Raw genomic sequence first — 24,923 nt, forward strand, 5'->3', positions numbered from 1 at the left:
TTCTGCCTCTTCCCTTTACAGAGCCAGAATTAATCCCTAAGATGCTGAACTGTGGAGAGGGTCTGGGTTCCTGGGAGAGGGACCAGGTAGCCAAGAGAGTTGAGGGCCTGGGACAAAAGTATGTCACTATTTCAACCACTGGCCATCTGTGCTGGGGTGTTCTGGCTGAACATTTGCTCTGCAAAGAGGATTAGAAAACATAAGAAAAATGACCCAGTATCACTAAGCAGAGCAGAATAGTGACCCAGAGTCCACTAGCAAATATCTGAAGAAGCTCTTCCTCCCAGCAGCTGTTCCTTCTCTTCCCAATAGCCAGAAACATCCTCTAGACCAGGATAGGGGTGTAGTAGTGTCAGTAGTAGGTGTCAGGAAACCCACCCTACAGTCTTAGTTCTACTACTTTCGTGTGTCCTTGGGTGGATATTTTGATCTGGGCCTCCATATCTCTGTTTTAAAATAAATAGTGGTTAGACTGAAGTTTTTCAAGGACCTTCTCTCTGTAGGTAGAAATTATTATGTTTTTCCTAATCTGTTTTTTTTTTTTGAGATGGAGTTTTTCTCTGTTGCCCAGACTGAAGTAAGTACAGTGGCGCCATCATGGCTCACTGCAACCTCTACCTGCCTCAGCCTCCTGAGTAGCTGGGAGTACAGGTGCCCACCACCACACCTGGCTAAATTTTGTATTATTAGTAGAGATGGGGTTTCACCACGTTGATCAGGCTGGTTTCGAACTCCTGACCTCAGGTGATCCGCCCGCCTCGGCTTCCCAAAGTGCTGGGATTACAGGCGTGAGCCACCAGGCCCGGCTATGATTTGGTATTTCTGAGTGAATTCTACATACAAGATTATTCAGCATAATTTTAAATGACAATACCACCTTCAGAACTCCTGATGGCAACAACATCATCTTGAGACAGCTCTTAGGCTATAAAAAAGTGTTCAGTAAATTCTTGAAATTTCCTTGAAAGATCTCATTTCTTTAAAATTTTTTGATTTCTATTTCCAAATACTACCCCAAATTTAGCCACTTGTAAGTAACTTTCTTTTTTTAAGGTTTTCTTTTCTTTCTTTCTTTTCTTTTCTTTTTTTTTGTGACAGTGTCTTCCTATGTTGCCCAGGCTAGGGTGCTGGCATGATCATAGCGCACTGCAGCCTTGAACTCCTGGCCTCAAGCAGTCCTCCCACCTCAGCTGCCCAAGTAGTTGGAACTAGAGGCATGTGCAACCATCCCTGGCTATAAATAAGTGTTTTCCTAAGATTTACTTAATTCCCTGAGGAAACTAGTAAGATCATAAAGCTGATTTAAAGAAGAATAGACGAGGCCAGGCACAGTGACTTAATGCCTATAATCCCAGCACTTTGCGAGTCTGATGTGGGAAGACTGCTTGAGCCCAGAGGTCAAGACTGCAGTAAGCCAGTGCATTCCAGCCTGGGTAACAGAATGAGAACCTGTCTCAAAGAAAAAAAAAAAAAAAGAGTAGAATAAACTAGCAAATATAAATTCAGTAGAAAAAAATAATGCTGGCATAGGACTGCAAACTTAGTTATAAAATGGTTGCTGTTTTACTAGGGCAAATAAAATACAACATTTGGGGTTACCTTCCATGCTGGGCAAAAGTAGTTCTTATCTCTGACAAAAATTATCAGTAACTTATCAATGTTCTGCAAATTATTGTTCAAATTTTACAGAGTCTAGACTTCAATTAATAACAAGCAGCCAAACAAAGCTACATCTCCTGAAGCATCAGCTGACTCTTAGAGGATCTAATATGACTTTGAAAGAGTGCCCAGTAATCTTATTGTTTTATTTCAAAATTTCCAAAAACTCTTCTTAAGAATTGTTTAATCCCTTGACCCTAAAACATCAAAGTAGCATATTTCAATAAAAGAGAGAATAATAAGGACTGCGGGAATTGAAATGTGTAAAAACAAATAAAAAATACCCTCAGTATTTGATAGTTGAAATGAAGAAAGGGGGAAACAAACCGAAAACTAATGTGAAAAACAAGAAGTTGATCAAGTAGTTAAACCAAAAAGAAGACCTCTGTCTCTCTCACCACTGCTATACCTACTCTTACACACACACCTTTTAAAGATGTTTCTGTATTGGCTGAAATGTGTGGATGTGTAGTATTCTCCAAAGTAACCAATAATGTTCAGTTAATAATGACTATAAAATTTTGATCATACAGTAAATGATCATGATAATAGACACAATTTTAATACAATTTCCAATTCACGGATGTTAAACCAGCCTAAAGTAAAAAGGCTGCTTGAAGTTTTTGACTGTTGGATACACAGAGGAGCAAAACTTGCTATGTCAGTTTTTTAATTCGCATGATTTTATTTGCACAACTCATGACTTTTTTCTCCTTTAAAAATGTAAATGACTTTTGCAAAAAAGCATTAAACATAAAATTAAATCTTAAAATGGGCAAAGTTGAAGCCAAATCATCCAAAGGAAAAGAAGACAGCCTCGAGCAGCAGGGTGCAGAATACAGACATTACCATCTTCATCTGCATAGAAGTAAGTCTGACTGTGTTTGCAACTTCATCATTTGAAATATTACAGAAAAACTCATGAAACAGTGCACTTCCCCACAGATAGCTGGTCTGTGAGATAACTAACAGCACAAAACCAAAATGTCTTTGCTTCATATACATATGTATTTATATATATGTACTTGTGTATATGTACATGTACATACATATATGTATATATGTATTCATGTATACATGTATTTATATATAATATATAGATAGACCTTTTTTTTTAGACAGGGTCTAGTTCTGTTGCCCAGGATGGAGTGCAGTGGCGCGATCTCGGCTCACTGTAACTTCCACTTCCCCAGCTCAAACGATCCTTCCTCTTCGGCCTTCCAAGTAGCTGGGACCACAGGCATGTGCCACCACACCCAGGTAATATTTGTATTTTTTGTAGAGACATGGTTTCACCATGTTGCCCAGGCTGGTCACACTCCTGGGCTCAAGCAATCTGATCTGGTGCTGAGATTACAGGCATGAGCCACGATGGCCGGCTGTATTACATATATATTTACAATACATATTTTTTAAAAATCAGCGTCAATCACTTGGAAGTGACAATTGAAGGTTCTGATTTTTTTTTTTTTTTGAGATCAAGTCTCACTCTGTTGCCCAAGCTGGAGTGTAGTGGTGTCATCTCAGCTCACTACAACCTCCGCCTCCCGGGTTCAAGCAATTCTCCTGTCTCAGCCTCCTGAGTAGCTGGGATTACAGGCACCTGCCAGCTTATTTTTGTATTTTTAGTAGAGATGCAGTTTCACCATGCTGGCTAGGCTGCTCTTGAACTGCTGACCTTAGGTGATCCACCCTCCTCAGTCTCCCAAAGTGCTGGGATTACAGGCGTGAGTCACTGTGCCCCGCCAATGTTCTGAATTTTAAAAAAATTAACCCTATATTCTAGGCCATTCCTTAGCCCTTTTCTTAAAATTCCAATATTTTGTTTGTACTATCTCAATTCCCTGAAAGTCTAAAGGGTGACAAACATGCCCTATGCAGAATAATTTTTTGTTCTTTGACTCTGAACAATGCCCAGAAGAGGGTGCTCATAGAACAATCAGCCTCGCTTTAACCATAAAGCTAGGACACATCCTTTAGATCAAAGTTTGGTAACCCCAAATTTGGCAAGTGTGTGGCCATTTTGCTTCTTGGATAAAACCATGGCTGCTATAATGATTGTAGTGTGTTAAGATTGTAGAAGGAGAAATGAAAAGTTCCCTATATTAAAAGCAATTCGAGAATACATTTTAAAGTTGGCGAAGACCTTTGAAATGAGGAAAGACAGGGAGACAAATGATTACTTTTACTTTTCATCAACTTTCTGTTGTACACATGGCTTCTTTTATAGTATAATTAATTTTAATGTATATCAATTAAAAATTTTATTAATAAAAAATAAAGCTAATAATTAATACTTTAAAAACCAAGTAGTATAGCTGACAGAATCTATCAATATATTGCTATTTCATTCAGGAATTTATCTTTGCTGTATCTAGAAAATGAAACTTCTGTTATGTTTTATGTTTTAGAATACTTAAGTATGTTACTACTCAGAATCCATAACATTATAATTTATACTTGCACTCTTCCATGGTAATACAAATCTTTCCAGAAAAAACTATCAGAAAACAGGCAGCATATCTTTCCAACTGCATTCCCTGTTTACTAAACTCTTAAAATACCTCATATTGCTTTACCCATAGTTTTATGAATAGGGCTTAGATTACACTGAGTTTTGCTGCTGCTTTGTGGTGACTTAGTACTAATTCAGCTAAGCTGGAACCATACTCACCAGAGTTCTCCTTCCTGTATGGTTCTTTATGGCCATGAGAGACGTTCTGTGTGAAATCCAAAAGGAAGAAGTAAAGAAGTCTTATTATGCTCTGAAACTTGGTGCAGGGTACTGTCTTAGTCTGTTTTGTGCTGCTATCACAGAATATCTGAAACCGGGAAATTTATAATGAATGGAAATGTATTGCCTCCACAGTTCTGGAGGCTAGGAAGTCCAATATCAAGGCACTGGCATCTGGCAGGTGACTTCTTACTGTTATCACATGGTGACAGAGTAGAAAGACAAAGAGAAGGTAAGAGAAAAACAGAGACAGAGGGAGAGTGGGAAAGTGAGAGAGAGAGAGGAACTTGTCCTTTTAAAATGGCACCAATCCCACCCATGAAGGTGGAGCCCTCATGGCCTAATCACCTTTTAAATGTCCCACCTCTTAATATTGTTACAATGGCAACTAAATTTCCACATGAATTTTGGAGGGAAAAATAATCAAACCATGGCAGATACTATGTGCTTTGTCCACTTGCACGCATTATTACTAATCTGCTGCTTAACTACTTGGTGTACCAGGCTTGCAGTAATTCTGACTCACCAAATCTCCTCCTTCAGCTTCTCTGAGTCCTGGGCCAAGTGTGCATGCAGGAGACACACTGTAGGAAATAAATTCCAGTTTGTCCCTACTCTCCTATATATCCAGCTGTCCCTCTTAACAGCTGATCTGACAAACCTATGGTAACTTCAGGCGCAACACTGGATACAGAACCAATAGCCTTCATAGATTGCATCACCAGCTCTCACATTTGTGTAAGATAATATGCAATTGTATTGTGATAATAAATCTCTTATTCTGTATAATGTGTGGCCATTTTGCTTCTTGGATAAAACCATGGCTGCTATAAGTATCTGTGTACAACGTTGTCTTATTGCCTTTGCATTGGGAACAGTATGTTAAGCCTTGTGGTGCCCACTATCTTAGGTAGAAGGAAGACTGGTCATTGGTGGTAGAAGAAAAGGAAGAGATGCTTAGAAAGGTAAAAAGCTTATGTAGGAATCTCCCAGAAAATCCTCAATGCTAAAAATGCCTGTGCTAGTTATCATTTGTTGCTTCTCATCTCCAAATCCAGCTTTCTTTGTCCTGTTTTGTGGTCTTGGAGCTGGACTCTGTAAACATTTATCCTTTGTCAATAGAAGGTGCTGGAGGGACACTGGAGGAAGAAGGGAACTCAGCTTGACTGTTGTGGCTTGACTCTGCTGTGCTCTCCCTTGCTAGCTCTTGTGGTGGGTAGGGGTCAGCACATAGGACATCTAGTGACTCACCCAATTAAGTTTCAATGGCACCATTTGGGGGACTTTTCAGTGGATGTCCCACCACTCTAGCAGGCAGCTTCCCAGCGAATCCCTCTGGCACCTCAGTGGACACCTCAGTGATGTTTGATGAGTCTTGCAGATGCCCCAATGGGTGGCATCCCAGGAGGTTGGACCAATGGTTCAGAAGTTTGGTTTCCTGCTGCAAGCCCTGGCCTGCAACATCTCAGGTAAATTCTCTGCAATTCAGTGGGCCACAGACTTCCTTTCAAAGGAGTCTGAATCAGTCCTGGGTGAGGGGAGGGCCCTCTTCCGAATTTGTTCCTTCCCTGGTACCCCTTCCTTGGGAACAGCCTTAGGGGTAGTGGCTGTTCTTTGTATGTTCTATTCCAGTGTTCATTATGGTTTTCTTTACCCTTAGTAGGCAATCCTCTGCTACTAGTTAGTAATCATTTATATTAAACTTTCCCTGTGTGAATTACTGTGTGCCTTCTGTCTCCTAACTAGACACTAATAAAATGCCTTTTGCTCTTAGCTATTTAAAAGAAAAAAATATGAAACTTAATTTTATTAGTTCAAGATTTTTCCTTGGAAGGGACATAAATTATTTTTAATGTGATTATATAAATAAAGGGATTGCCCAAATGCGCAGTTTAGAGAGACTATTTGCTTTCTTTGGCCACCTGGGAAGGGTATTTCTCAACTCGGGGTCTATAGACCCTTCTGAGGAGACCCTGAGTCACTATGGCTATGAAACAAACCACCACAAACACAATGGTTAAAACAACATCATATATCACTCTCACACGTCTGACGGAAGGACTCTCAAGTTGCATGACAAATGGTGAAGACACAGGGAAGGATGAAGAACTGGGCCCCAAAATGTCTACCACAGGGTCCACGGGCATTAATAATGGGTCTGTGAATTCAAATGATATTTTTAAAATTTTACTTTTCCATTTGGTGAGGAAATATATAGTGTAATCACTGTCATAGGACTTCAGTGCCTGCATTTGCATTTATGGTTCAGTTCTTGCCAGGGGATCAACTTAAGTGCGTGTGCAGAGCTTAACCAGTAAAAAAGAGGGTTATGTATGACTGTGGGGTATGTGAGAGCTCTCTGTGCCTTGACTCCCCTGAACAGCCAACTCAGAGAACCTGGCTGTGGGAACCCTAAGGGCTGAGCTGACCTCTGATCAGGAGAGACAGAAGAATAGAAATTACTCCAGGAGTTTACTGGAGAAGCTGAGAACCATGGAGTCATACAGAGGTAGAAAACAGCCAACTCCCACAGTTTTCAACAGTAGGTTTGCTGCAGAAAACTGGTGGGCCATGAACCTGGAACCCTCCAGAGAAAGTACCACCAAATTTTGATCTCTATGTAACACTGATTTCTGCTATAACCCATCCTGTTATGGCAATGTACGTCTTGAGAAAAGGTTGAGCTGATGTAGTACAGAGGAGGGTTCAACTGCTGCAAATTATTTGAAGCAGGCATAGCCTAAGTCCAGGCCTATGCCAGAGAAAGATGACATATTTACTGATAATTGCCTAACCTCCTGAGCACATAGGAGGGCAAGTTTAGGATCATTAGAGTTCTACTTAAACTGTGCAAGAATGTCCTTGAGGTGTGGCCACGTAACAAACAGTGCAGTAACTATGAATGTTTTTACAGATTTTATGAGACATTATCATACCATAGCAGTGATTGTGTGTGTTTATATGTTTTAAATACATTTTTTGTTTTATAATAGTTTTAGGCCAAGGCAGGTGGATCCCTTGAGGTCAGGAGTTTGTGACCAGCCTGGCCAACATGGTGAAACCCTGTCTCTACCAAAAAAAAAAAATACAAAAATTAGCCAGGTGTGGTGATGGGTGCCTGCAATCTCAACTACTTGGGAGTCTGAGGCAAGAGAATTGCTTGAACCCGGGAGGCATAGGTTGCAGTGAGCCGAGATTGCACCACTGCCCTCCAGCCTGGGCAACAGGAGCGAAACTCCGTCTCAAAAAAAAAAAAAAAGTTTTAGACAAAATTTGCAAAGATAGGAGAGAGAGTTCTCATATACCTGACAAATAGTTTTCCCTATTTTTAACATTTTACATTATTATGGTATACTAGTCACAATTAATGAACTGATGTTGATACACTATTATTAACTTATTAACTAAAGTCCATACTTTATTTAGACTTCCCTAGTGTGTGTGTGTGTGTGTGTGTGCATGCGCACATGCATGTGTGTTTTAATCTAATGTCCTCTTTTTTTCTGATCCAGGATCCTGTTGAGGGTATGCATTACATTTAGTTGTCGTATTTTTCTTAGGCTTCTCTTAGGTGGACAGTTTCTCTTTCTCAGACTTTCCCTGCTTTTGATAACCTTAACAGTTTTGAGGAGTTTTGGTTATGTATTTTGTAGAATGTCGTTTAACTGGGATTTTTCTGATGATTATATTTTAATTACTGTCTCCATATTTACAATTGCTAGTTCCTTCCAACATCCCACCAAAAGTGTCAAAATTAGAAAGTGTGCCTCAAACACAGAGTTTGAAAACCACTGGTCTACATCAAAGCAGACAGTAAAGAAGCGTGAGTCAAGGTTACTGAGACGCTTAGTCTACCATTTGAACTTTAGTTTCAAAAAGCCAGGTAGGCTTTTGGAACTTTTCCACAGTGGCTGGATGGATAGCAATCTCAATTTATACTGTCTGCATGTCACCCAAAATGGCCAGGCCATCGGCCACACGCTTCATTTAGCAGCCCTGACTTAGAAAACAATAGCTCTTTGCCCCCTGTTGTAGTGACTCATCTTGCAGTTAAAAAGGAAGGTAAACTACACATAATGACATTCTAAGTTGTCCCACAGTTTTCAACAGAAAATACTCTTAAAGTATAACCAGAAACAAGAAACGTTCAATGCAATATTTTCCTTTTTGTTTTTCAAATGAGTAAAGTCCAAATTAGGGAACAGAAACAAGTATATCCTACGAATTTGTAACGCCTACAACCATACAAGTATTCTAGTATGGGAGAGCTGTTGTGCCTCTTCTAGTAATTAAATCTGTGCAAGTTACAGCCTTAATTAAAACACCTTTTAGGAGTCTACTCTGGTCTTGATGAGAGTGCAGTTCCTAAGTGCTGGCAACTTTGGAGCACTAAACATTACTGACAATGCTGGAAATGGTACAGTATTTACCGCAATAAAGAAGACAATACCCGATATGTCCCCTGGAGCTCAAAATTAAAATATTTGTATTGGAATACAGACAGGCCAAAAGATGTGTTCCATGAACCAAAAAGTACTCACCGTGTTGGCCAGCTCTAGGTAGCTTCCTCCTACAGAGTTGCCAACATGCGGGGACTGCGTGAGCAGTTTGTGGAGAGCAGCCTGCTGATGCAAAGAGCTTCCGCCATACTTGAGCAGCTTCTGGAGGGCTGACTGGCTCTGCACATCCGGGCTCTGGAGGTCCCTGGCACCAGAATCGTATTCCCAGCTCTCCCTGGCTGCTGATAAGGCACCTAAGTCCGGGAGAAGCAGAGAAAATGAAAAGACATTTCTTTCATTAGCCTGTGGGTGGCCAATAGGCAGTGATTTGGAACCTCCTAAGCCTTCCATGTGCCAGCATCTCAGAACACATGTGGCACCCAGGCTGCATGCTAAGCACTTTCCCTTTCAAACCGACACATGGGGAGCCTGGAAATAAAAGCAATTTCAGGCAAAGCATTCAGAAATAACTATCCAATGAATATGTGCCCCCTAAACAGAAATGCTTAGCATAAAAGCAGTGGAGAGCCAAGTAAAGGGAATCCAGATCAGAGTCACATCTGTGATTTGCACAGGGCTAGTATAGTAGCCTTAGCACTGGTCATTCTTCCTTCCCAAAAAGGAAGAAGGAAGCAAGAGAAATGACAGATAGTTAAGATATGGCACTTTATCATGACTTTCTTTTTCTTTCTTCCCTTCATTTCCTTCCTTCCCGCCTTCCTTCCTTCCTTTCTCTCTTCTTCTCTCTCTCTTTCTTTCTTTCAACACAGGGTCTTGCTCTGTCATCCAGGTGGGAGTACAGTGTCATGATCACAGCTCATTGCAGCCTCAACCTCCTGAACTGAAGTGATCCTCCTGCCTCATTAAAAAAAATTTTTATTTTGTAGACCTCATTTCTACAGTATGTTGCTCAGGCTGGTCTCAAACTCCTGGGATCAAGCAATCCTCCTGCCTTGGCCTCCCAAAATGCTGGGATTACAGGCGTGAGCCACTGTGCCCAACAGTATCATGACTTTCTAATGTTGATGTACTCTTACCTGAAGGAAGCTAGATTGTATTTTCCATTTAGGGACTGCAATGAAGCTGAGTTCTGGGCAATAGAATATAAATAGAAATGATCAGCATCACTGCTGGGCCTTGCTTATAAAGCCCCACAGTGTGTGATTCTCCATGCCCTTTGCCTTCCAGCCTGATTCAGATGGGAATGGTACCCTTTAGCCATGCGGTACAAATGGCGGAGCCACAAGGTAGATGGAAGATGCCTGGATCCTAGAATCATCACTTGCAGAAGAGCTGTCTGCTCATCCTAAGTACCCTGTTTCGACCTAATATGATTAGAAAAGAAACTTTTTTTAACATGTTTTTTATTTCATTAGTTTTTGGGGAACAGGTGGCGTTCAGTTACATGAATAAGTTCTTTAGTGGTTATTTCTTTTCTTTTCTTTTTGAGCTGGAAACTCACTCTGTTGCCAGGCTGGAGTGCACTGGCATGATCTCGTCTAACTGCAACCTCTGCCTCCCCGGTTCCAGCAATTCTCCTGCCTCAGCCCCCCGAGTAGCTAGAATTACAGGCATATGCCACCACTCTCAGCTAATTTTTTTATTTTTTTTTAGTAGAGATGGGGTTTCACCAAGTTGGTCAGGAGGGTCTTGATCTCTTAACCTTGTGATCTGCCCGCCTTGGCCTCCCAAAGTGCTGGGATTACAGGCGTGAGCCAGGCCCAGCTTTAGTGGTGATTTCTAAGATTTTGGTGCACTCATCACCTAAGCAGTGTACGCTGTGCTCAATGTGTAGTCTTTTATCCCTCACCCCCCACCCACCCTTTCCCCTGAGTCCCCAAAGTCCACTGTGTCACTTTTATGCTTTTGCATCCTCATAGCTTAGCTTCCACTTATGAGTGAGAACATACAATGTTTGTTTTTTTTATTCCTGAGTTATTTCACTTAGAATAATGGTCTCCAATTCCATCCAGGTTGCTATGAACGCCATTATTTTGTTCCTTTTTATGGCTGACTAGTATTCCATGGTGTATATATACCACATTTTTTTATCCACTCATTGATTGATGGGCATTTGGGCTGGTCTCATATTTTCACAATTGCAAATTGTACTGCTATAAACATGCATGTGCAAGTATCTTTTTCATATATTGACTTATTTCCCTCTGGGTAGATATCCAAGAGTGGGATTGCTAGATCAAATGGTAGATCTACTTTTAGTTATTTAAGGTACTTCTGTTGTGTTTGATTCACTGAATATTTTTGGTTTGTTGTTAGAGCAGCTAGTATTATCTTAATTATTACAGATGATTAGAAGGTAATAAAAGATGCTAATATTTATAATACAAATGGGAAAGTGCAATGAAAAAGGGGGGATATCTAGCTCGGTCTACATGGAGATGAAGGGGAATCTTCAGGGAAAGCTTCCTGGGGGAGAAAGCCTGATGCTTCAGTTGTTACTCTTTCCAGAAAAAATGGATTTGAGGTAACACCTGCTTCCTTGTGTTGTGTTGTTCACTTCTGAATGGAAGCTTCTTGTGGGTGCATCTGGTTGGTGAAGCCTAGGTTGCATGCCTCTAGCTGCAAGGAAAGCAAGTTAAATGTGTTTTCTGGTTTTACTTTAGAGAGGTAGTATTTATAAGGTGAGGCATTTTCTAAACAGGAAAGGGTGCTCAAAAGGCCTGGGCAGCCAGAAAACAGACAACGGTCTATGCAAAGGACGTGTACTGGGTCCTGGGGATATAGCAGTAAGTATGACAAACTGTAGTCCCTGCCTGCAAAGATCTCATTCTGGAGGGTCTTTAATGCATGGCTTTTAATGACAAAAAAAGGGACACAAAATGATCCAGTTTGTACTATGACATGAGAATATACATAGATTACTCTATAATTTACTTGAGAATAATTACATACAGCAAACTGCAGTTTGTGTACAGTGAGTTCTGACATGAATGTCCAGTCTCCCCTTATCAGGTATTGATGAATTTAATCACTGTGAATAGGAAAGCTGTCTTCAGATGGTTTCCTACTGTTCTGGCTCTGCTGATCCTCTCCAGTCGGTCTAACCCAACATTCTTTTTACACAGTGCCTTTATAGCTGGAACGCATCAACTGCTTTTATCAAAGCAGGCAATTCTGTCACTATGTTTGCAATTGCTCCAAGTTTATTTTAATGTTAAAGTCTATTGATTGTATTGCAAGGGAGGTTTTGCTTTCCTTAACATAGACTGGCAGATGCCTGCCCTCCCTCCCCCTGTTCCTCTGAACATTGTCTGTTATCTGCCTAAATGCTTCAGGGTCTCTGTTCTGGCTCCAGCAACATGTGGCAAGAAGACTAATGGAGGTCACAGTTGAAAAGTGGAGCCCTCACATTGGATCAAGTCATGGACTGACTTATATCTCACAGGTAAGACATGGGGCTGGGCCTTGCCTCATATGTTCACCACAGTACTCTCAGCAGTACAGAGGGCTTGTGACATATCTAGCATTTAATAAACATTTATTGAATGGATTGCTGAGTTATCTATGGTTGTAGTACTCCAGAAATTCACTTTTTAATCTGGAAATACAACATGGAAGTTACTTTTTTAAATCAAAATAAATTATACACATAAACTTTTTCTTTATGCAAACATGAAGCCTCATTCTCAAATAAGAAAATACAATAGTTCTGAGGTGGAGCAAGATGAATAGAAGCCTGAATAGAAGCCTCTACCGATCATTCCCCTGTACAGAAATACCAAATTTTAACAACTATCTACACATAAAATAGCACCATCATCAGAACTAACAATCAGGTAATCAATCACAGTTCTTGGTTTTAACTTCCTCTCGCTGAAAGAGGCACTGAGGATGGTAGGAAAGACAGTCTTGAATCGCCAACACCACTCCTCCCCTACCTTCCAGCAGCAGTTATGTACAGTGGAGAATCTGTGCTTATGGGAGAGGGAAAGCACAGCAAGTGGTGACCTGGCATTGAACTCAGTGCTGCCCTGTGACAGCAGAGAGCCAACCTGTGCTGGGCTCAGCCACTGCCTACCCATGGATGGAGCATTTGGATCAGCCCTAGCCAAAGGGGAATTGCCCATCCCAGCAGTCGGAACTTGAGTTTCTCAGCAAGCTTTGCCACAGTGGGCTAAAGTGCTCTGTAGGGGGAGCGGTTCTAGATAAACCTGAAAGGCAGTCTAGGACACAAAGACTGCAATTATTCCTAGGCAAATCCTAGTGCTGGACTGGGCTTAGAGCCAGTGGACTAGGGCAGCATGTGACCTAGTGAGACATCAGTGGGGTGGCTAAGGGAGGGCTTGCATCACCACCTCAATAACCCCAGGCAGCACAGCTTGCAGCAAATAAAGTGACACCTTCCTTCTGCTTGAGGAGAGGAGAGAGAAATGTAAAGATGATTAAGTCTTGCATCTTGGAAACCAGCTCAGCCATAACAGGACAGGGCACCAGGCAGAGACATGAGGCCCACATTCTAAGCTCTAGCTTCCAGACATTTCTAGACATACCCTGGGCCAGAAAGGAACCTGCCTTAAAGGAAAAGACCCAGTTCTGGCAGGATTCATCACCTGATGATTAAAGAGTCATTGGGCCCTAAATAATTACCAGTAGTAGCCAGACTGTACTTGCCTTGGGCCTCAGAGACTCAGAGCTATGCCAGTTTCAGGTGAGCCCTAGCACATTCCTACCTGCGTTGTCTACAGTGAAAGACTCCTCCTATTTGAGAAAATGAGAGGGGAAAGTAAAGAGGACTCTGTCTTGCACCTTAGGTACCAGCTCAGCCAAAGCAGGGGTAGAGCAACAAGCAGGCTCTTGGACAGCATTTCTGAACCTGCCCTGGGCCAGAGGGAGCCCATTGCCCTGAAAGTGAGTCCCAGGCCTCGTAGCATTCACCAAAAGCTGACTGAAGAGCTCTGCGCTTTAAGTGAACATTGATGGTGTCCTGGCAGAACTCACTGTGGGCCAGTGGTGGTGGCCACTGAGAGAGGCTTCTCTGCCTGTGGAAAGGGGAGGAAAGAGCAGGAAGAACTCCGTTTTGTGGTTTGAGGGCCAGCACAGCCATAGTAGAATAGAGCACCAGGTAGATTTTAAGGTTTGTTACTCTAATTCCCAGCTCCCAGACAGCAGTTCTGACCTGCCTGGGACCTGGGGGATCTTACTGCCCTGAAGGCAAGGACATAATCCTGCTGGTTTCCCAATCTGCTGTAAAGCCCTAGGGCCTTGATTGAACATAGGCAGGAGCCACATAGTGGTTACAGTGCACCTTGGTTGACATCCGGTGCTGTGCTGACTTTAGGTCTGACTCAGTGCAGTCCTGGTGGTGGGTGCCACAGGGGCAGTTGCATCACCATACTCCCAGTTCCATGTGGCTCAGCACATAGAAAGAGAGGCTTAGTATGTTTGGGAGAAAGTAAGGGAAAAGAACAAGAGTCTCTGACTTGTAATCCAGAGAATTCTTCCAGATCTTATCTAAGACCACCAAGGTGGTACCTCTATGAGTCTGAAAAATACACAGTATTATTGGGCTTGATGCCCAAGTCCCTTTGGATACCAGAAGGCCTTCCCAAGAAGGACAGGCACAAACAAGGCCAGTCTGTGAAGACTACAATAAATACCTAACTCTTCAATGCCCAGACACTCAATAACATCTACAGGCATTAACATCATCCAGGAAAACATGACATCACCCAAAGAACTAAATAAGCCATCAGGGACTAATCCTGGAGAAACAGAGATATATGACCTTTAAGAAAGAGAATTCAAAATAGAATTCTTTGAGGAAACTCAAAGAAATTCAGTATAACACAAAGATGGAATTTAGAATTGTATCAAATAAAGTTAATAAAGAGACAGAAATAATTAAAAGGAATTAAGCAGAAATTCTAGAGTTTAAAAGTGCAATTGACATACTGAAGAATGTATCAAACAGATCACTTTCCCTGTGCTGAGCCACCGAGAGTTTGGGGAGGGGTGACACAAGCACAATCAGAGGAGACAAAAGGAAAAAAATAAAAAACAATGACGCATGCCTACAAGCTCTAGAAAATAATCTCAAAAGAGTAAATCTAAGAGATATTGGCCTTAAAAAGGAGATAGAGACAGAGATAGGGGTAGAAAATTTATTAAAAGGAGGCCAGGCACAGTGGCTCATGCCTGTAATCCCAGCACTTTCAGAGGCCGAGGCAGGTGGATCACCTGAGGTGAAAAGTTCCAGACCAGCCTGGCCAACATGGTGAAACCCCATCTCTACTAAAAATACAAAAAAAAAAATTAGCCAGGCATGATGGCAGACATCTGTAATCCTAGCTACTCAAGAGGGTGAGGCAGGAGAATTGCTTGAACCCAGGAGGCGGAGGTTGCTGTGAGCCGAGATCATGCTATTGTACTACAGCCTGAGCAACAAGAGTGAAACTCTGCCTCAAAAAAAAACAAAACAAACAAACAAACAAACCCCAAAAAACGAAAAGTTTACTGAAAGGGATATTTTCAGAATACCTCTCAAATCTAGAGAAAGATATCAACAGTCAAGTATAAGAAGGTTATCAAACACCAAACAGATTTAACCCAAAGAAGACCACCTCAAGGTATCTAATAATCAAACTCCCAAAGGTCAAGGATAAAGAAAGGATCATAAAAAAAGAAGAGAAAAGAAACAAATAATACACAAAGGAGTTCTAATATGTCTGGAAGCAGACTGCTCAGTGTAAACCTTACAGGCCAGGAGAGAGGGGCATGACATATTTAAAGTGCTGAAGAATAGAAAAAACCTTTTACACTAGAATAGTATATCTGGTGAAAATAACCTTCACACATGAGGGAGAAATAAAGACCTTCACAGACAAACAGAATCTGAGGAATTTCATCAACATCAGACCTGACCTATAAGAAATGCTAAAGGATGTTCTTTAATCTGAAAGGAAAGGATATTAATGAGCAACAAGATCTCATCGGAAGATATAAAACTCAGTGGTAATAGTAAGCACACAGAAAAAGACAGAATATTGTAATACAGTAACTGTGGCATGTAAACTACTCTTATAAGTAGAAAGACTAAATGATGAACCAATAAAAAACAATGACTACAACAACTTTTAAAGACATAGACAGTACAATGAGACATAAAGAGAAAGAACAAAAAGTTAAAAAACGGGGACGATGTTAAAGTATAGAGTTTTTATTAGTTTTCTTTTTGTGTGTTTCTTTTTGTTGTTTATGCAATTAGTGTTGTCATCAGTTTAATATAATGGGTTATAAGATATTACTTGCAAGACTTGCAATAACATCAAATCAAAAAACATACACTGAATATACAAAAAATAAAAAGCAAGAAATTAAACCACACCACCAAAGCAAACAACCTTTACCAAGAGGAAGACAGAAAGGAAGCAAAATAGGAAAAGAAGACCACAAAACAATCAGAAAACAAATAACAAAATGGTACAAGTAAGTCCTTACTTACCAATCATAACATTAAATGTAAATGGGCTAAACCCTCCAATCAAAAGACAGAGTGCCTGAATGGATAAAAAATCAAGACCAAATGACCTGTTGCCTACAAGAAACGTGCTTTACCTATAAAGATACACATAGACTGAAAATAAAGGGATGAAAAAAGATATTCCATGCCAATGGAAACCAAATAGTAACTATACTTGTATCAGGCAAAATAGATTTTAAGAAAAAAACTAGAAAAAGAGACAAATAAGGTCATTATATAATGAAAAAGGGGTTAATTCAGCAAGAGGATATAACAATTGTAATTATGCACCCAACAATGAAGCACCCAAATATATAAAGTAAATATTATTAGAGCTAAAGAGAGAGAGAGAAAGATCTGAATGCCCTAATAGCTGGAGACTTTAACACTCCATTTTCAGTGTTGGACAGATCTTCCCAGTAGAAAATCAGCAAAGAAACATTGGATTTAACCTGCATAATAAAACAAATGGACCTAATAGATATTTACAGAATATTTCTTCAATGTCTGTAGGATACACATTCTTCTCCTCAGCATATGAGTCATTCTCAAGGAAAGAATATATTTTAGGTCACAAAGCAAAAGTATTTAAACATTCAAAAAATTTAAATAATATCAAGCATCTTTTCTGACCACAATAGAATAAAACTGGAAATCAGTAACAAGAGGAATTTTGAAAATCATATAAACACATGGCAATTAAATAATATGCTCCTGAATGACTAGTGGGTCAATGAAGAAAATAAGAGGGAAATGGAGAAATTTCTTGAAACAAATGATAGTGGAAACACAACATTCCAAAACCTATGGGATATAGTGAAAGCAGTACTGAGAGAAGTTCATACCTACCAATGCCTGCAACAAAAAGTAGAGAAACAAATAAACAACCTAATGGTGCATATCAAAGAACTAGAAAAGCAAGAGCTAATCAAACCCCAAATTAGTAGGAAAAAATAATAATAAAGATCAGAGCAGAAATAAATAAATTGAAACAAATAAAACAATACAAAAGATCAATAAAACAGAGTTGGTTTTTTGAAAAGATAAATAAAATTGACAAACCTTTAGCCAGACTAAGAATAAAAAAGAGAAGACTCAAATAAATAAAATCAGAGGTGAAAAAGGAAACATTACAACTGATACTGCAGAAATTCAAAGGATCATTAGGTGGCTACTATAAGCAACTATGCCAACAACTTGGAAAACCTAGAGGAAATGGATAAATTCTTAGACACATACAACTTACCAAGATTGAACCATGAAGCAATCCAAAGCCTGAACAGACCAATATCAAATAATGAGATTGAAGCTGTACTGAAAGTCTTCCAGTAAAAAATGCTGGGACCCAATGGTTTCACTGCTGAATTCTACCAAACATTTAAAGAACTAACACCAATCCTACTCAAAGTGTTCAAAAAAATAAAGGAGTACAGAACACTTTCATACTCATTCTCATACTCATACTCATACTTATCAGGTCAGTATTACCCTGATACCAAAACCAGAAGAAGACACATAAAAAAACCCTACAGGCCAATATTCCTGATGAACATCGATGCAAAAATCCTCAGCAAAATACTAGCAAATTGAATTAATCAACACATTAAAAAGTTTACTCATCATGATGAAGTGGGATTTATCCTAGGGATGCAAGGATGGTTCAACATATACAATCAATCAATGTGATACATCATTATCAACTGAATGAAGGACAAAAACCACATGATCACTTCAACTGATGCTGAGAAAGTATTTGGTAAAATTCAATATCCCTTCATGATAAAAGTCCTCAAGAAACTGAGTATAGAAGGGACATACCTAAACATAATAAAAGCTAAATATGGCAGACTCACAACTAGTATCATACTGAATAGGGAAAAGCTGAAAGTCTTTTCTCAAAAATCTGGAACATGAAAAGGATGCCCAGTGTCACCACTGTTATTTAACATAGTATTGGAAGTCCTAGATACAGCAATCAAACAAGAGAAAGCTATAAAGGGCATCCAAACTGGAAAAGAAGAAGTCAAATTATTCTTGTTTGCATAAGATATGTTCTATTTGGAAAAACCTAAACATGCCACCAAAAAGCTATTAGAACTGATAGACAAATTCAGTAAAGTTTCAGGATACAAAATCAACATACAAAAATTAGTAGCATTTCTATATGCCAATAGTGAACAATCTGAAAAAAAATTTAAAAAGTAATTCCAAGTACAATACTCACAAATAAAATTAAATATCTAAAAATAAATTTAACTGAAGAAGTAAAAGATATCTATAATGAAAACTGTAAAACACTGATGAAAGAAATTGAAGAGAACCACCCCAAAATGGACAGATAATCCATGTTCATGGATTGGAAGAATCAATATTGTTAAAATGTCCATACTACCCAAAGCAATCTACAGATTCAATGCAATCCCTATCAAAATACCAATGACAGTCTTCAGAGAAATAGAAAAAACAATCCTAAAATTTATGTGAAACCACAAAAGACCCAAACAGCCAGAGCTATCCTGAGAAGCAAAGAGAGCAAAACTAGAGAAATCACAATAACTGACTTTAAATTATACTACAGAACTAAGTAACCAAACAGCATGATACTGGCATAAAAACAGTTATATAGGCTGGTGGAACAGAATAGAGAACCCAGAAAACAAGTCCACACACTTACAGTGAACTCATTTTTAACAAAGGTGTCAAGAACATACATTGAGGAAGAGAGTCTCTTTAATAAATTGTGCTGGGAAAACTGATATCTTATTTAGAATAATAAAACTGGACCTCTATCTCTCACCATATACAAAAATAAAAATGAATTAAAGACTTAGATCTAAGATTTCAAACTATGAAACTATCACAAGAAAACATTAAGGAAACTGCAGGACATTGGTCTGTGCAAAAATTTCTTGAGTAATATCCCCAAAACACAGGCAACCAAAGCAAAAATGGACAAATGAGATCACATCAAGTTAAAGAGCTTCTGCACAGCAAAGGAAACAATCAACAAAGTGAAGAGCCAACCTACAGAATGGGAGAAAATATTTGCCAACTACCCATTTGGCAAGGGAATAATAACCAGAGTATATAAAGAGCTCAAACAACTCTATAGAAAAAAATCTAATAATCTGATTTTAAAATGGGCAAACAATATGAATAGGCTTATGAAAAGGTGCTCAACATCATTGATCATCAGAGCAATGCAAATCAAAACTACAATGAGATATCATCTCACCCCAGTTAAAGTGGATTTTATCCAAAAGACAGGCAATAATAAACACTAGTGAGGATGTGGAGAAAAGAGAACCCTCATACACTGTTGGTGGGAATGTAAATTTGTACAACCACTATAGAGAACAGTTTGGAAGTTTTTCAAAAACCTAAAAATAGAGCAACCATAGGATCCTGCAGTCCCACTGCTGGGTATATACCCAAAAGAAAGGAAATCAGTATATCGGAAGGATATCTGGACTCCCATGTTTATTGCAGCAGTATTCACAATAATCAATATTTACATGCAACTTACCTGTTTATCAATAGATGAATGGATGAAGAGAACGTGGTATGTATATACAATGCAGTACTATTCAGCCATAAAAAGAAAGATCTTGTTATTTGCAACAACATGGATGAACTGGAAGTCATTGTTAAGTGAAATAAGCCAGGCACAGAGAGAGAAATTCTACATGTTCTCACTTATTTGTAGGAGCTAAAAATTAAAACAGTTGAACTAATGGAGATAGAGAGGAAGGATGGTTACCAGAGCTGGAAAGGGTAGTGGGGGAAGTAGAGGGGAAATGGGGATGGTTAATGTGTACAATAAAATAGAATGAATAAGACCTACTATTTGCTAGCACAACAGGGGGACTGTAGTTAATAATTTAAAAAGAATGAAAAGAGTATAATTGGATTGTGCATTTAAAAAGAATGAAGAGTATAATTGGATTGTTTGTTACACAAAGGATAAATGCTTGAGGGGACAGATACCCCCTTTACCATGATGTGATTATTATGTACTATGTGCCTGTATCAAAGTATCTCATGTACCCCATAAATATATACACCTAAATGTACCCAAAATATTTTTTAAAAAATACAACAGTTCTGGGGTAACACAGTCAAAGGAAGCTTCATTTGAAATTTATTATGCCATATTAACAGACCTAAACCCAGTTTCTGGCGGAATCACTTAATTAGGTTAGCCAAGCTCTATATTAATCAGCAAGATTAAAAGGCCTTCATATTATTACCATAACAATTTTGCTGAAGTGATGCTGAGGATCTCAGATCCTCTGCTATGGAGCCAAAATCAATCATAATAGCATCCACATAAATGGACCATATAAAGGGAAGTGCATTTTAAAAAAATATATACTAGACCGTTCCCATTACTGGCTTTTAATCTGCCTTCATGTTAGATTTTTTTCTCAATAAAAACCAACATTCATGAGACAAAAACTAGTCATTTAATTGTGATGATCTCACTGAAAAACTTTGAAAATGTAAGTCTGGTAACCATCTTCCTTTTGCCCTTTGAAGCATGATGGTAGCTGATGGTTCATATACAGCCTCTTGACAGCCTGTGTTCACCTCCTTGTGAATCTCAGATTGGTTTCTGTGCTCCAAGAAAAAAATAAAAAGCTTATTCTCTATCTATACTTTTTCCTCTTCCCTCCCTTTCTCCTGTCTTCCCATCCTTTCTGCTTGCCTGCCCTCCAACAGATTTTGAGAACTCACTAAGTAATAGATACTACAAGAAATACTAGAAATATTAATTCAAAGCTAAGATAAAAATCTTTGCTGTAAAGAGCTTACCATCTGGTGGAAAGGTGGAACATTCTATGACATTTCAGAAGCATTCAAGTTATTTCCTTTTTTTTCCCCCTGCATCAGCACTGGGGGGCAGTGGGAGAAAGGGTTCATGAATACACTCTCTCAAATTTCACTTTTATCAAATCTGTAGTGAGACGAGGAAGGGACTCCTTTTTCCTCTCGGACATTTCAATTGGTATTTGTGTATTAACATGAATGCTCTTCCTTAATGTTCAAGTTATTCTTCATCAGAAGAAATTTTGTAAATACATCATCAGGTTACAACCCTCAATTCCTGCTCATAAGCCCTCTTGTAATATGGTTTTTCATATTACACCCGTTCCCCACAGGAATATGGCTCTGCTTTTGCTCCTTGACATGGACACCATTGTGTCAATGTCCCCTGGCTCACTAGGTTCCAGCCAGGCTGACCTTCTGCATCTTCTAACATGATGGGTGCTTTCAAGGCACAGGCCTTTCACGTGCTGTTTTGTGCTGGAAATGCTGCTCCCCACATTCTTCTCTGGGCTCAGGTCTCAGACTTACTGAGTTCCCAAACAAATGACAAAGCCATTGTTAGGAGCACTCCTAGCACTCTCTACACTCTCAGGCCAGATGCAGGAGGGCCTGGGGGTGATGAACACTAGCTTTGGTTTTGGACTTTCTGCATTTGAGTCCCAGTCATGCCCTTAGCAACAGTCATGAGAAGGTAACGAGAAGGAAGACAGTTTTTACCACAGAGAGAAATTGCAAAAAACAAAAAAAATAACTATTATAGGTTTAAATATCTCTCTATATGATCTCACAATACTACTTAAATGCTGAGTTCCCTTTTGGTTAGCAGGCTTTTGCACATAAATTGCCTCATAATAACCAAACATCAGTGGTCCCACAGATATATGTAAACATTTAAACCAATACAGAGTTGATAACCTGCGAAAGCCTCCTTAAATTTTCCATCTGGCCTAGAGGGTCAACATGGGATTCTTAACATTGGTCAGTCTACACATGGTTAGGCTCCCTATACCTGTCTATATTGGTCACTTAGCAAAGTACATGAGGCACTTTAGCCATGATGTATCTTTATTTTTAGCAGACCATATGAAGATAGATACCTATCACCTGACATAGCCACATGCACAGGACTGTTTTCTACAATAACTAAAATGGACAATGGAATCCTCAATCATTTTTCTTTTCAGGAATGGTACGAAGACAACTGACAAAGGCCACTTCTAGGCACTAATTCCTTCGTAAGCTTACCACTGTTCCATTGTCCACTGGGAGTCAGCATCAGCAATTTGCCAATATAATTCTATTAATTAGGACAAGCTAGATTAGGCTGCAGTAACAAAAAGACCCCCTCCTCCCCACCAAGTCTCAGTGGCTTAAACATAAAAGACTTGTTTCTCTGTACACTGCCATCTGAGGGTCAGCAAGACCTCTGCTCACTGTAATCTCTCAGAACTACCTGTCACTATCTAGTGGGAAGAGAGTATTCTAGAGAGTCTGACATTGTCAATTGAATGCTGTAGTGCACAAGTGACTCACATGGCTCATAACCCACTGGCCAGATATGGTCATATGGTGCAAACCTACCCTGAGGGGATACCAGTCATGTAATCTTACTGCATGTCCAGAAGGGGCAAAGCTGGAAACATCTGGTGAATACAAGAACAGAGTTTAATATTGATTGGATTTTTGTATTCTCTCAAATATGATAACATCTGAGGGTTCTTTTCCTTTTTCTTTCTGCTTTTTTTTTTTTTTTTTTTTTTTGAGACAGAGTCTTGCTCTTTCAGCCAGGCTGGCGTATAATGGCACAATCTCATCTCACTGCAACCGCCGCTTCCCAGGACCAAGCAATTCTACTATTTCAGCCTCCTAAGTAGCTAGGATTACAGGTGTATGCCACCACGCCAGCTAATTTTTGAATTTTTTTAGTAGAGACAGGGTTTCACCATGTTGGCCAGGCTGGTTGTGAACTCCTGACTTCAGGTGATCCACCCTCCTCGGTCTCCCAAAGTGCTGGGATTACAGGCTTGAGCCACCGTTCCCAGCCCCTTTTTGTTCTAGACTTTTTATTTTACTATGACCAACCACATACCCTGTATTATTATTATTATTATTGTTCAACATCCAGAATTAATGGCCTTATTAAGACCTTATTCTTGGCCTGTTAATGCAAGAATGTGGCAATAGCACTTTGTTCTTACATAGAAAAATATTTAGGAAAAAAAGTCACCTTTTATATCTGAATATAATATTCTTATTGAGAAATCTCTGTAAGTGTATATAGGTATACACACATATGATATACATATGCATATATTCCAGCTTTTACATTAACGACCAAAGAAGGAAATACTATGTTAAAAAATAGTGGCATAAGAAAAAAAACCCTAATTCACATTTTGCCTGTATTTTGACAATCAAAAAAGAGCTATAAAAATAAATTCTGACCAACTTCACCTTAGTTAAAGCATCCACAGAAAGATCAGGTGTGTTAATCAAAGGAAGTACAAGAAGTGCTAACCTCAAAGGGCACCAGCAAGGACCCTTTACCAAAGCTAGAGGATCTTCTCTTGGGTTTGGGAATTTGCCTTCTTTCAACATTATTTCTATTACCTTTTAAAACTGTAATTTCATCTCACTCCTATTGTGCGTTTCATAGGTCATCTCCTAAAGAGCTAAGACAGAGAGTCAAACAGAGGACTAGTAGGTAGGCAGGCCTCACTCATGCCAGCACTCGCTCTTCTTTTGCTGGTTTTTCTTAAAGGCTCCTCAATGAGGAGATTACCACTGTATCAGTCGGCTTGTGCTGTCATAACAAAATACCAAAGCTTAGGTGGCTGATGCAACAGAAATGTATTTTCTCACAGTTCTGGAGGCTAGAAATCCAAAATGCGATGCCAGCATGGTCAGGTTCTGGTGAGGGCCGCATTCCTGGCTTGGAAATAGCTACCTCTTACTGTGTCCTCACATGGCAAGAAGAGAGGGCAAGAGCAAGCTCTGCAGTGTCTCTTCTTATAAGGGCCCTAATCCCATCATAAGGCCCCACCCCATGAGCTCGTCAAACCTTAATTACCTTCCAAAGGCCCCATCTCCAAATGCCATTACACTAGGGGTTAGGGTTTCCACATACCAATTTAGGCAGGGGACACAAGCATTCAGTCCATAACAGCCATTAAGCAGTTGCTCTCCAGGTCAGTAAGGAAGCTGCATGGCACCTGGCATCCCTGTAAGTAGACATCCAAAGCCCTCCCTGTGCCCAGAGATGGTGGTCTCTGCACAAACACAAGCAAAGGAGGCCATCATATCTGCCACTGTAATGCCTATTGGGCCCTGTGAAATGAGAGGCAAGGTGTATTTTTTTTTTTTAGACACAGGGTTTTGTTCTGTCATCCAGACTAGAGTGCAGTTGTACAATCGTAGCTCACTGCAGCCTCCGACTCCTGAGCTTGAGTCCAGCAGTGGTTCTCCTGTCTCAGCCTCCCAAGTAGCCAGGCTAATTTTTTTATAGAGATGGGTTTTCACTACGTTGGTCTCGAACTCCTGGCTTCAGGTGATCCTCCTGCCTCAACCTTCCAAAGTGCTAGGATTACAAGTGTAAGCTTCCCTGCCTGGCATGCATAAATATATATATATATTTATTTATGCATTTACATATAATATTCAAGCTAAAAAATATAATATATATTACACATTATATAATATATATTTTATATAATATATCAAG

General features: G+C 39.6%; 1 protein-coding gene across 1 annotated transcript in view; it reads right to left on the reverse strand.

The window, feature by feature from the left end:
* The window catches only part of MCC (MCC regulator of WNT signaling pathway), a 461,802-nt gene that overhangs the window by 306,250 nt on the left and 130,629 nt on the right, over nucleotides 1-24,923 (reverse strand). The window contains exon 3 of the mRNA XM_012470094.3: nucleotides 8,935-9,146. Coding sequence (XP_012325517.1) covers nucleotides 8,935-9,146 — 212 coding nt within the window. The remainder of the gene's footprint in view (nucleotides 1-8,934; nucleotides 9,147-24,923) is intronic.

This window comes from Aotus nancymaae, unplaced genomic scaffold (assembly GCF_030222135.1).
Source record: "Aotus nancymaae isolate 86718 unplaced genomic scaffold, 86718_ANA_hifiasm-v0.15.2.pri h1tg000014l, whole genome shotgun sequence".
NCBI lineage: Eukaryota > Metazoa > Chordata > Mammalia > Primates > Aotidae > Aotus > Aotus nancymaae.